This window comes from Echeneis naucrates, chromosome 10 (assembly GCF_900963305.1).
Source record: "Echeneis naucrates chromosome 10, fEcheNa1.1, whole genome shotgun sequence".
Classification (NCBI taxonomy): domain Eukaryota; kingdom Metazoa; phylum Chordata; class Actinopteri; order Carangiformes; family Echeneidae; genus Echeneis; species Echeneis naucrates.
In genome coordinates, this window is record NC_042520.1 from 7,996,249 (window position 1) to 8,010,880 (window position 14,632).

At 39.2% G+C, this 14,632-nt stretch overlaps 1 protein-coding gene across 2 annotated transcripts in view; it reads right to left on the bottom strand.

The window, feature by feature from the left end:
- Window positions 1–14,632, bottom strand: part of diaph2 (diaphanous-related formin 2) — a 338,700-nt gene that overhangs the window by 247,575 nt on the left and 76,493 nt on the right. For both annotated transcript variants that reach the window (XM_029511765.1, XM_029511766.1), the window contains exon 5: window positions 8,534–8,673. In XM_029511765.1, the coding sequence (XP_029367625.1) occupies window positions 8,534–8,673 (140 nt within the window). The remainder of the gene's footprint in view (window positions 1–8,533; window positions 8,674–14,632) is intronic.

Here is a 14,632-nt window from a genome sequence, read left to right on the forward strand (position 1 = left end):
ACCACACACTTTTCTGTTTTGTTTGGTTGACCCTTCTACTCAGAAAACCTCACAAGAAAGTGAATTAAATATTTAAGAAATTGTTGATGGAAATGGTAGAAGCCGGGTAAAATGAGGTTCCAAAGAACATAGTAGAAATGCTCAGAGGATAATAGACATCTTGTCAATCCAGCATTTATACATACATAGAACTACTGTAAGACTGCTGCTATCCCTGTGCTACCTCTGAAGGAGAACCACCGGCATGTGATATCCTTCGCATGTGAATCAAATGACATAACCTCTCCATCAGAGTGAAAAAGTGCTATGTCACTCCACTAAACTGTAGTATTTCAGGCCACTATCTTCTACTGGATGGGGCAAATCTTACACATAATGTACCACAGCTGCACAAATGTATTGGTTGGACAAGGCAGAAACTGTGGTGTAAGACATTCTGCATGGATACTATTTGTCTTCTTGTTTCATCATAATATAAAACAGTACAACTTCATTAAGTGACAGCAGAGGACCAATTCAGTGAGCCAACGGGGGCAATATGGATGTTTGATATCGGTACTAAAGGAGGCAACAGTCTCAGAACGGTATTCGTTGTCAGCTCTCCAACAGTGTCACTGCTGGTGTACCCAAGCGCACACAGGAACAAGAGCACTGAAGCAATGAAAACAAGTTTGATTCAAACAAGTTGTACTAACCAAAGACTAAAGATCAGGCCTCTGAAAACGAATGTTCCACTTTTTCACGCAGAATTGAAGTGTGCTCATGTGCACATGTATCTGAATCTCTATGTGCAAGGATGCGAAACAATCCTCAATGAAGGCAGCATGTGACTGTGTAGCATCTGTCTATATACAATAAGAGGGTGACCGATTGTGTACTGGCCTCAGGATTCAGTCAGAATTAAATCAACTAGCAAGTGCAGGCAGCATACAGCACGTCATGCATCCTACATACTTTGAAATGACACCCCACAGAGCGCAACACTCAAGTGGGGACGACTGAGAAACACTACGTATGATGTAGGTTATTTTCTGTACCTGTGCACAATCATCTCCAACTAAATAAGTAATTCAAATCAGATGTTTCTAAATTATGCATGTATCACATAGGGGCCATAATAGATACGGGTATCTTGGAGGTTAACAGATGGTGTCATAAAATCAAATAGGCATCACTCTTAAAATATACTCAGACACTGATGTCTCCGACATCGCTTTCACTGCCTCGGAGAAAGAAGGGCGAACGTCAACAGTGAAGTCAGCCACAAGGGTAAAAACTAGTTAACTTTCTCATTTCTGACTGCTCGTCACGTCCGTTGAAGACAGTGTCATAAGATTCATACCAAATTTAACTGTCAAATAAAGCTCTTTTAATGCTATAAAATGAGACGGATTGTACCATCCTGGAAAATAAATGACAAAAAACTTGATTCACTAACGAGTGAATTATTTCTCTCACTGTTAAAATGGAAGGTCCAGAGAAATCTTTGCCTACAGTCCAAATTCCAAATTTTCCTGTCTTATTTCTCCTTGACAAGTGACTGTGCAAACCTGTCTATGGCCTGGAGGAGGGCTGAGAGTCGTTTGTAATAGAACTGGGAGTCAAGTGAATAGTCCCCATCCAATTGGGCATCAGGCATTTTAATACTGTTTTTCCAATTGACATGGAGTGTGTTTGAGCTCAAAAATCAGTGACCTGAATAATTACATGAATACAGGAAATCAATTATGGATGATTCTCTGAGATAAGGAGCTAAAAAAATGATAATGTTGAAACGGTTCTTCATCTTTATGAAGAATTCATGTCAGACTGTGCAGACTCATTGATGTCTACTACATCTAAATCCCCACGAGTATCGTTCATCAGTGCAGTGTTAACTCATTGCAGTTGCATTGAGATTCACACTTTCTGACCTCAGCGGATGCAGGGTCACATATAGCCTGTGAGATATTTAGACTAACATTTGTTTGTGCAGTCACAGTAGCAAATGGAAAAGAGGATATGCTCCTTTGTGCTGGTGGTGATTGTTGTTGCGCAGAGTTGCCAGAGAAGGCCAAGAGAAGAAATGTTGGGAATATAAGAGTACAATTCAGTACTGATAATTTCAAAAAAGCACGTGCCATGGGGGTTCACTGTATAGCATTGCATAGGTAGCAACAATCAATTCCAGCAAAGATTCTGAATTCTTTGAAGATCTTTGTTGAATCATAATATAAGGAACACAATCACTTTGTTCAGCAGAAACACCAGGGACTCTCTGGGGATTTTTCAATGCTTTATCGCACTGGCCATTAGGATGGAAAGACAGGAAGATGAGTAGCTTTTATGTTAACGGGATTTGTAGCTCATAAAAAAAAAAAAAAAAAAAGAATCCACCACCGATGTTCCATGCAGTCCTTGGTAGCTATTCAACTGAGGAAAGCTTGTGGGATTGCTTCAGACTCAGAGACACCCTGTGTGGCAGAGCAGCAAGATCATCACAACAGCCTACACCTTCAGTATCCGGACACAGAGACAAACTCCAGTGTCAGCAAATGTCTCCCACCCCCGCAAAAAGACCCCGCAAGAAAATCCTCCTGAGAAAATGTCTGACATGTACCGTAAAGACTTCTCATAATGAAAAGTTAGGAGCCCAGTTCAATTTTGCTTAAATGTGTCTTGGGGATCTAAGAGCTAGCAGATCTAATATGGAAGTCACTGTTGGGATTTGACAGAGTCACAGTATAATGCTGAGGGCTAAACATAGGGAACTCGAAGGTTGGGGCCATGGATTTGTGCTCCACTGCTCAAAACCATTCTATTTTTTTATATAGAAAAGTCTATTGATGGAGCAGAAGTTGAGGTAGATCACAGGAGGTGAGTTTTAACTGAAGCTGCTGAAATTACCAAACAAAATATAAAAGGAGGGTATGCTTGCACATACAAAAAAAATCGAGATTTAAGCATGCAAGAAACAAATAGTTGTGGCTTAGCAAATATATATTTATCATTTATCATATATTTCACATGGATCTTATCACAGTTGCACACACTTTGCACAAAGTGAGCATCACAGAGTAAAGAAGTTGTTAAGTGTGTACAAGAGAGAGGCAGACTGAAACCCCTGAGAGTTTCTCTGCCACTAAATGAGAAAATAAGAGGGTTGTAATTTCTCTAAATTGGCATCTCACTTGATGTCATTGGATTAAAAAATTAATGGAAAGTAGCTAGTCAATCTGACACTTCTAAATTAAGAAGCATGTGTCCAAAATGTCAAAATTAAAAGCGGGGAGAATAAAGTAGAGGATACAGAAATGGAGCTGGAAATTTCGACAGAAAGAGAAGTGGAAAACATAGCAGAGTAGGAAAAAAGAGAGTGGAAACAGTATGTAGTGGGCGCTCCAGGCAATGCCATCTGTGGGCAGATCAGCAAAGGCTGCATGCCACACACCTGTGTGGGACTGCCTGGGAGATAAGGCCCTCAGCACAATAGCCCCGTGGCCACCTGTGCTGCCAAACAGGTGCACAGCCCAGCCAATTAAACTATTAGATAAACACAGGCCTCTGGGAGCAAATTAGCAGGCTGTCCAAACATCACAGGAAAAATAAAAGCAATGGTAAGCACTGTGAAGACTAAGAAACACTTTGATAGTGAGACTTTCATTTCATATGTATGAATTCAATTTAATGTTTAATGAAGCAATGCACAGGCTTTGATTTTAATAATAACAAAACTGTGTTTAAAGACATCAAATTAGTTACTTCGTATTAATAATGAGAATTGATTTAAAATGGCAAACTGTTGTATTTTTACCCACCATATCACCCAAATGGCACTGATGTTTCTTGGATGATCAATACATTATACATTGGACTATAATGTATGCAAAAAGAGCATCTGCATCCAGTTGTTAGATTGCTTAAGACTGCTTTAGCCAGTAAATATCCTACAGCTTTGAAATAACTATAACTCAATCTTTTTTATGACCTGAGTCACTAAAGTGAAACCTCTGCTATACGGTGATATACTAGGCCATTTTCAGAACTGAGTGGACATTTCAAAAACATTTGAGTTTCCTGCAGAGACAGCAATGTTCTTTCATGTCAGAACAGGAACAATCTTTGACAAGGTTTGCCTTTTCAACCATAAGGAAAGTAGGTAGTAATTGGTTCGAGGTTATCTTCCGTGTAGGTTTTTGTTGTTGTTTTCTCAGTTTGTGTTATGCACGGAAAAATGTTAAACAGTGAGATAGAATTATCATAGAGAAGCAACAGTGGTAGTCATAATGGGAACAGATTACTCCTATAACTATATATGAATGCAGGCTTATTACAAGGCTGATTTTAATGCTGAATATTTCTTTAAATTCCCCAAAAATTCCCCCAAATGCCAATATTCAAAGATAATTCGGCTGATCATTATTCCAAAGTGGGGATTAAAACAAACATGAATGCACTGCTTTGCCATCAACTCCATGGTTATTTTCAGTATAAGATAATATACCGTACAAAGGTTATATTAACATAGTAGACTCAGAAGAGTAGCAAAACAAATGTGGATTTCCTGTGTGTCGTGATCCATGACAATTAAATGCATTCATATTAATTAGGAGTAACCTTATCCATGCTTCAAGAAAATAATCAGTCCCTTTCCCCGGTGGAAAAATAATGAGGGCTGTACCAATGAGCAGGCTACTGGTGTGAGTCAACATGTGTAGCCCTCCTCAGCACACACTCTTGAAGGTGGCGTTCTCACATGAGGAACCTGGCCAACTGTGGGAGGTGACTCCTCCACAAAGCAATGGTCCTTTACATTCTGGTCAAAGGTTGAGTCATTTGAAAATACCCATAGGGCAAGCCTGGCCTCACTTACATCCCCTCGGCACCAGCTGGCCTTTCTAAGTGGAAAGGCTGACTTGACTCCCCACAGTTTGTTGGTGCCTGGAGAGATTGACTTTACAGCTCTGAAATCACTTAAGGGACTGCTTAGCTACTCAGCAAATCACTGTACTGTTTCATGTAGTATGTGTGTGTGTTTGGATAAGCACATTTGAAATCTATCTGTAGCTACCATATGTAGGTGCCAATGTGTTGTCCTCTTTGCTTTACAAAAAGAACCATTTGTTTTAATTTTCGTGTACACTCTAAATACTGCATCTAGAAAAACTCAATATTTACACCAAAACAGCCTCCATTTTCTGTCAGTGGCTACTATTTTCTACAGCACTGGTTCCACATGGGGGCAGCACGGTTAGCGCTGTTGCTTCACAACAAGAAGGTCACTAGTTCGGTTCCCAGCCTTTGGCCTTTCTGTGCAGAGTTTGCATGTTCTCCACTGCCTGTGTGGTTTTCCCTCCGGTTTCCTCCCACCATCAAGAGGCTCTAAATTGTATGTAGCCCCCCCCCCCCCAATGTAAGGTGAGATTGGCTCCAGCACCCCCCACAAACTATAAATGGTTAGGGTTAGGGTTAGAAGACCGATGAATGAATAATTCCACAACATGTTGAAAACATGTTTTGCTCCATGTTGACATGACTACATGACATCATTTCTGCAGATTTTTCATCTGCATATTGATGCTGCCAATCGTAGCCTCCCCATCCCCACGGTGACTGGGGAGGGAGGCCCGTGAAAGACACTGAACTCATTGTCACATCGACGAAGCCAGTTTGAGAAATGTTCACTTCTTGGCACTGTTCATTAAAATGGAGCTAGCAATTACATGTTGAATAAAGATGAAATTATTGCCTTTCCAAAAGGCATATTAGGTGTGCTGTCTCATGAAAGAATGATGAGACTTGTTTTTATCATGATTCTGAGTAAAAAAAAAAAACAACAACAACAACTTCAAAATGACCACCTGTCACCATCAGCACATGAACATTAACTGAAGCTCCCAACCAGTATCAGCATTCAGGCAACTCTGACTGAATGAATAATAAATTGTTCCTAATGTAATGCCCTGTGAATACATGAATAGTGCTATAGCAGTTAATGTGTAGTATTTTACTACAATTCTTCTGCCGTTTTTGCAGTTAACACAGGACTGCAGAGCAGATGCTGGTGGTGAAGCACAGATGAAGGTTCCTCTGGGGTCGTGGACGCAGATCCTTCGTCTGCATCCAGGGTCAACATAAAAAAGCTTTTCACTTATCCAATAAGATTAATGTATACTATTCATTCCTTAACATGAAAAAGCATTGCCTCAGCAGCTGGTGGTAAATCATTTACAGTAAGTGCTGTCACTATGGGTTCTGTTGCCTTACTGCGGGGACATTCTTCTAAAAATGCAAGCAGTCCAGTAAGTAGACCTTTCTCACCTGCTGAAGTCCAAACAATTAGATACCTATAAATACAGGCTCATGCTAAAGAAATCAATTTGGTCAACTCTTTTCTTGCTTGTTTAGATGCACAAATCTTTTCAAATCACCATTAAGTGGCAAGGAATCCCAAACGTTTCCTTAATTGTTTCACATTATAGCTTTTGTGTTACAAAATGTAACTTACAAAATTGAGCTAAATTATGTTAAATCAATTTAAATGACTGAGAATAACCTTTCAAATTAGGCTGAGTCCAATTAAAAATAACGTAAGAACAAAGAGTTCACAAAAGCTGTGATATGTCATCAGCCTTTAACACAGTTCAAATCAATAAATATGTTTTATGTTTTAGCTTAGACTACAGAAACTACAGCTCTGTTTCATGAGCATAATCATTTACTCCATTTAGGCTTTGCAATTAGTGCCAATTATTGTGAATGATTTGTTTTATTGTTACCCAAGAAGGATAAAGGGGAACCGGTTGAAAGTAATGATAGATATAAAGTAAATTCTGAAAAAAACTTTTTCAGAGTTTTCCAGCAACATTTTTTTTGTTTTGTTGTTGTTGTTGTTGTTGTTTTCATCATGTAATAAAAAGCCTCTTGTGGTCCGCCAGTTGTTGACTACTGCGCTAGTGGAACCAAATTAAAGTTAAAGAATTAAATTATAGGAAAAAGGGAGAATCTGGATAAGGGTTAGGGTTAGGGTTAGTACAAACAAAGCAAGAGAAGACTTTGTTATGTATAGCTCAAGTACCAATCAAAGCTTTTCAGGACAGAGTTGAGAAAAAAAATCTGAAATTGTATTTTTATAAACGGTTGTAAGCAATTAACAAGAAAGATTGCAGGCAACCTTACAAGTTGCCCACGTCCCTGAGACACATCTGAGTTACGGTCACAGGTTTGTTGTCGACACTCTTATATTGAAAACTAGACTTTGTATGCATTAGAGCCTCATGGACATCAGAATATTGCAGCACACATCAAGTTACTTTCATAAAAAACCATTCTATTTGCAGTGTCTATACTAGTCATGGAAATTACACACCATACCCATTACCATCTCCATCAGAATAGTAATGTGATAATACTCTTGAGGCGCATTTCAAGAAGAAAATAATGCACTGGAAAACATCCATGAATCACACAAATTATTATCAGAAGTAAAGCCTTGACGGCAAGAAGATATGGGAGACAGATTTAATGGGTAACCTCCTAGTTACACTTTAGCCATTTTAATAATTGTTCTAAAAAGGAAAGAAACTAATGGAGGAGATGCTGGTGTCATCTGCGCTTTAATCTAAACAAATGGGCACACTCCTGCATTGATGCATGATGTGGAGGAAATGATGATTAGTAACTGACCCAGGGTGAAAGGTCGCTGTGGCTTCGGTTGTACCTGTTTCTTGGATTTTGGAATCTATTTTGAGTTGAAACAAGTTCCCAACCCAGTCCATTCAACATTGCATTAAACTCATAGTGTAAATGTTAGATAACAGAAAGGAAAAAATGACATTTGAATGCAAACATGCAGCTTGATAGCATTAGTGAAAGTCCTTTTTACATCGTGTTTGAACTTGTGTTTTATCTTTTTGAACAAATTCAGTATCTTGTTCTAGTCAAAAACTGAACCAGAAATGTTAAATAAATACATATTATAAATAAGACACATTTTCATGTTTCTTTTTCTTTCTTTTTTTTTTTACAGCATCTCAGAAAATTGTTAAATTAACCTAAATATCACATACATTGTGGTAACAGTGATGACTGGACAGATTATAGTTCTATATATCGTATTAGTACCGCATCTGCAGCAGTGCAGAGCGGCACACCTTCATACAGCAACGTCTACAGAAAAACTTCAACCTACCAACTAAGTGACAGACTGATTCAGTGTGTTTGTCCTAATTATCACTGTTTTTATGCTTGTATGCAAAATTTGAGAAATGACAAGAGACACTGAACATTTTTATCATGGTGCCAGTGATAAAGACTTCCTCAAAACTCTCTCCTGGTAGAGCATGTACTGCAAAGGCTCGGCCTTTACTGAGGTGGTCTGTGGTTCTGCCGATGGCATTTCGATGCATGTCTTTCTTCCTCTCTCTCACAAACACACACACACACACACACACACACACACACACACACACACACACACACACAAAGGAACTGTATAATAAAGGAAAAAACGCCTTAAAAAAAGATCCACGGTGTGAAGAGCAGAAAATGTTACCTGACAGGGTTACTGGTGAGAGATACTCTGAGGGACTCCAGGCAATTCAGCAACTTTTCTTCTGTGATGCCTGAACGCAGCTCATGGACATATTCTTGGGATGAAAGTGTACACTCATGCTTGCTGTTTCTTAGTCCACCCTGCAAACAAAATACCATAGCAGGTTAGTTATCAGAGCACTATAATACACTGTGAATTTTAATGTAATGTTATGTGGAAAAAACACACGTGCAAATATTGTGGTAGATACCAAAGATACCAAGAATGATTGAACAATACACGGTTCTCATCAGAATTGTGTGTTCTCATTAGTTACAGCTTGATCACTTAAAATTTGGATGAGTCAGACATGGTAGTTATAAACACCTGACCAAAACATTTTCTTCATCATCCAAGACACTAATGATAGATGACAGTCAAACACAGTCAAACACTACGCTCTGCTTGACACGCCGCTAAACTGATCCTACACAATAGCACTACATATTGGCAATAATACACACACTGACACCACAGAAGGGAAAAATGTACACACCTACTCTCCCGACAAATACTGAATATAACGTTGGACATTATATGAAGCTACAGCCTAACTCAGTGTGACGTGTCGATGCAGTCCGGCCATCAACATAAATCCAAATGAGGAAGACTTGTATTTGCTTAATTTGACTACATCCTTTATACTGCCAATATGAGCTCTGAGAACAAATCTGTTTTAAATCAGAAATTGTCCGGTTCTGTTGTCAAAATGAGCTATAATTTATCTGGGGTATAAAAAAAACAACACCATGAAACACTCTGCAGCAACAGGCTAACATATGGCTGAGCCAGAGTACGAGGTATTCTCTTCATTGTGCTCATCCCTGGACTGCTGGTTCCCCACAAAGTGAGCTGTGCTAATAGGCGGTTTGGGCAGTAATAAGAGAGCTCATTTATCAGGAGAAAAGATCCCCGCTGTTTTCCTGCACTGCACGGTCAACATGAAAGAAACTGGTTTGGTGTTAGAAGTAGCAGACATAGTCTAACGACAGCAAGATACCACTCATCTGTATCCCTGATTGGTGACTCTAAATTGCCCATGTGAGTGGTTGTTCATCTCTGTGTGTTGGCCCTGTGATGGACTGGTGACCTGTCCAGGCTGTACCCCGCCCTCACCCAGTGTGAGCTGGGCTTGGCTCCAGAACCCCTAACGACAGAAAGTGATAGAAGATGAATGAATGAAGGCATGGTGTGAACCCAATTCATGGTTTGATTGGCAAGATAAGGACAAGAAGCATTTGTTTGATAAAAGCTGATGGGAAATCACATTCGTAAACTTTCCAAGGTGATTCCCGACAAAACTGAGGGAGAAGGGTTGTCTCCATCACAACCACCGTCATAATTGCTCTGTATGTGTAGGACAAAAGTTTATTTATCTATTTTGTTTGAAAGGAGGGTAAACAGAGATGAAGGCTTTTGGCTTTTCTGTTTTTTTTTTTTTTCTGTTATCTACTACCGTCGTAAAAAGGTAAAACTAAGAGCATACTGTCATATAATTGTCTAGTTTTCTGCACTATCAATTGATTTGTAGTAAATCCATTTTCTGTGTTTCTGACTTTTCTCCGTGTTTCTCTGCTTGATCTATCCAACACTTATTCCATTCATCTTTTTCTGAAGCACTGTTGGGTGAATGTGAAGGAGTGACTGGCTTAGCTTTTATCTAAGTGGAGGTAGTTATTAGGCCATAAGGAGAGGTAAGAATCCCTCTCATTACTATATAGATTTTTAAGCTATTACCTACAGGATTCTTCCTTGCACATTTCTGCCAAATGCTACATTTGCTACATGCTTTTGAGTTTCACAGCTAGACTCAAAAATAAGAAATAATGGTATTGATAAACTAGATGCGCATTACAAAAAACTTCAATTATATGGAAAAAAATGAGAGCGATAGATTCTTCAGACAAAAAAACTATAATATAGGGAGTCTGGTTGTCTCTGCAGAAGATCCACTTCACTGTTAGATTTAGAGTGTTGCAAAACTGTCTTTAAAGTAGGTATAACAATGACAATTACACTTCCTTAAAAATCAATGTGCTTTTAATCCATGAGTGGCTGCGCTTACTGATTTTGAACAAACTCTTGTTTGTGTGTGGCTCACTTGTGAAACACACCTGTAAATCACTGAACTGTGACAGTGTGTGTGTTTTTCCTGAATCTGCCGGAACACTCTTCTTTCTTTTGACTTTGAATCCCAAAGCTACAATCTTTACATTGATGTGTTCAATGTTCAAGTAATTAGCAATAGCATTTCCAATCACAGTGCACACAATCACAACAATCTTCTACTATCTCACTATAGGACTCTCAAATAGAGCAAATGCTATAACTCTATGGGATAGTGCCAATAAAAATTAATAATAATAAGATGTAGAGGTTCTTGGAAACAATGTATGCCATGATGTGATAATTAGGCAATTCATGTGATGAAACTGATATTCACTTTAGCATTAAGCTGGGTCTATTTCAAATGGCATTTTTAACATCTGGTCAGGAAAAATTATGGTAAATAAATAAGGATGTGGAGCTTATCTCACAGAGCAAAACTGTAAATTGTTTTCAGATTTATGAGAGAGACTTCCCGATGTAGTCAAAAGAGGCTTATTTAGCTTGAACACCAACCAAAAGGGCTGAAATTGTAGAAATCGTCCTCGTAGACAAGATGCAAGATTTATCCTGTAAAATAATATGCATCACAATATGCCAACAATATGATACACATATGGGGTCTAATAAAAAATAAAGTGCTCCAAAAGAGTTTCTTCAAAAATATGATTAGAAGTCAAACTTGTTGTTACATCAAAGTTTTAGATGCACTTGAGGCCAAACCTTTATTTTGGTTGTGATATCGATTGTCAATATCTTTTGGAGGCTCAACCTGAAAAATATTTTTACCGTTAGGCAGCCATACAGATGTCTTCCCCTGGCACACTGAAAAAGTGTTCACTAATTCCCCTTTTGGTGGAATGGCTTAACAGATCTTCCAAGGGGATCCCCTCCTATTCATTATCCAATAGCTTTAATACTCAGTGGACAGGTGACAACCAGAGCTGTTAAGGCCTGGACATGGCCAATTTAAATAGCTGATTGGAACACTGCAGCACACGTCTGATCCTATCATGGAAAAAAATCAAGGAACATGCAGTTCATGTGAGTGTTTCCTGTCAGGGGTGGTGTCTCCTGAAAATATAATTTTTGCAGTCAAACCAACAACTCTTCAATGAGCACTTTTGCTTTAGAGAAAGTTAGGATTTTCAAACGGCAAGGCTGCCTGCAGTTGATCAGATTAGATGAAAAACAAATGCTAAAGCATCTGTATTGGGTTGACAGTGGAGAGGCAAAATGTCAGTGCTGTGCTGAACAAAGCTTAAAAGATGAGATGTATTTCAGCCACAGTGGTGGGTTTTGTGCAAGTCTTTACACAAACGACCTGTGAGACTTGACTTTAATAACTTTGCAGTTTATTAAAACACAGCTTCTTCTTCTTCTTCAAAAAAAAACCTTTTTTTGCATGAGTAAGAACCCAAGTTTAAAACACTGCAGATAAAACTTTTACACTCAACTATAAGTATATGTGCTTAAGGAAAAGTAATAACATTTTAATATTGTAATAATACCATTAATATTGACCAAAATGGGACACGAGAATAAGCTGTATTATCTGAAAACTGACAGCATTAAAACTGCTGCTCACATTATTGTGGTTCCATATTTGGATCTGGCTGATCAGGTGACTACATTTTCAGAACATTACAACCTGAGTAACACATTGAACAGTGAGAGGGAAACATATCTCCTAGTTTTTATTTATCTTTTTGCCTCTCAGTTGTTCCCAGCAGGCATACCACCATGACCAGAAAAGGCAGATCTCTGGTTTCACTGCATGCTCTGACCTCTCGAAACCAAAGACACTGACCATAAACTGCATTTTCATGACCCTAGCCCAAATCAATGGAATCCATTGGGATAATATCAACATTACACCACCACACTGGCAATCTGGGGAGGTGGGGGTGGGGGCATTACCCACTGGCAACTAGGTAATAGCATTTTTCACTTCAGGCTCACAAAAATGGTTAAAAAGAGACCCTAGACACAGCCCATGGGGTGGACTAATGGGAGGGAGGGAGGGATGGGGCCTTGGTAGTATGCAATGAAGTTGCGACATAAAAAAGCAGCTGGAATATGAGCAGAGAGATAGAGCATCACGAGACACTGCAACCTCAACAGTAGAGGACGGACACAGCCTTTTGACCACAGCCTAGAGCCTCATCTCCTGCCGCTTATTGAATCCCCTATTTGTCGATAACAGTATTTCCTGCCAAAGAAAATAGTGCTGGGAGCAATTACTTCAGCAAGCCTGTCAATTTCATTTTGGGAGGTTAGAGGAGCATTGAGGCCCATTCCCTCCTCCTCCGTCACCTCTGTCTCGCTTTCTCTATACCATCAGGAGTGACAGAGCGTTGTCCCTTCTATCGAGGGCAGGGCAGGGAGACAATGCCAAGGCGGCTGCACCACCACATGTCATCTTCACCTGTAATAAGCCCATAACAAGTTGGCAACCTCCTCAGTGCCCAGCGCTCAGCACGCTCAGGCAGACTGATGGACACATTATTCAGCTTCATTGTCAGCTTACTGCAAAACCACATGGCAGCAACGTGTCTGGGCTGGAAGCTGGAACTGGAGCTGGGAGAGAGCTGACGGCATCCAGCTTTGCTAACTCACACCCTCGAACACACTAAGATACAACTTTCTCAAGTAGCACTCTAATCTGCCAGTGTTGTGTGATGAAGAATTACAATTAGCAAGTGATGCAAGTAGAGAAAAAGAGCATCTGAACTAATGTCGGAATAATCATCTCAACATGAGAACAGCATTCCACACTGATTTGTTTAGACGGCAACAATCAAAGTAATTTGAAGCATTTTTGTGTTACAGCTTTGATTAAAAGAGTGTTGCACAGCCGCATTTCAAGGTGACTGACATCATCTTGGAGTTTACAACACGCTGGACAAAAATTGTTTGTGTGGGGGAGCTATACAAAGACACATTCTGAGCACTTGATGGTGTGGCTATGATATGTTGAACAGAAGAGAGCAGATTTTGAGGTAACACTGATGTAAATCTAACACTAACTGATCATACACATCTTTCAACACTATTCTTTTAAGGTAATGATTCGAAACATCGTGATTTTCATTGTGCATTATCTAAAGGGCATGAGTCCTGAGCATTTAAGGCATGTACATATTTATTTTGCCATTTTCACTTAATCTCTTAATCAACTACGGTGTGTTTTGGGTGTAACATCCAATAAACTGTTCAGAGCACCATCTCTGATTCATTTAAAAGCCAAACACGTTTGCACCTTGGTGGATTATGATTATAATGGCTCACAAAGAATTAGATTGTATTTGTGGGGAGTTAACTACATATCACGATTGGCAACTACATTAATCTGGAACTACCATCCACACTACTTGTTGTACTTTGCCTGAGAGGCATGTCCTGAACCTCCAAAAAAAGGCTTAGACACAGTTATGGAAGTTACGGAATAATGAAAAATCTAATTACTTCTTCTTTGTGTGTAATTAATGAAAATTACTAGTGCACCCTACTGCTCTTTGTAAAAATAATACAGATACAATCTGAGCAATTAGTGCATATCAAACTGTATGCTTGCCACATTAAAACTTAATTTCCTGCTCATAAGGGGTGGGTAGATTAGTTGAGAGCAAACATACCCCAAGAATGAGTACAAGTTTATCGACAGGTGTGTGTATATACATATAGAAGCATATATCACATCTCACCTTTCTATCAATAGAAACATATGGTCAATGAACAATGTTGTAAACACAAGTGCAAAAAGAAATATAGTCTGTGTGAAAAAAAACTGAAACGTGAAAGATGTTGTATAAAGGAGCAATCTTACATTTCACACAATCTAAAGTTTGGCATGAGTCCGTGGCAGCAGTGGTAAAGGTCAAAAACAACACGGATCAGTTGAGGTGCTGGTTGGCTGGACGATGAGTTTTCCCTAGCTTTACTTAAAGGACA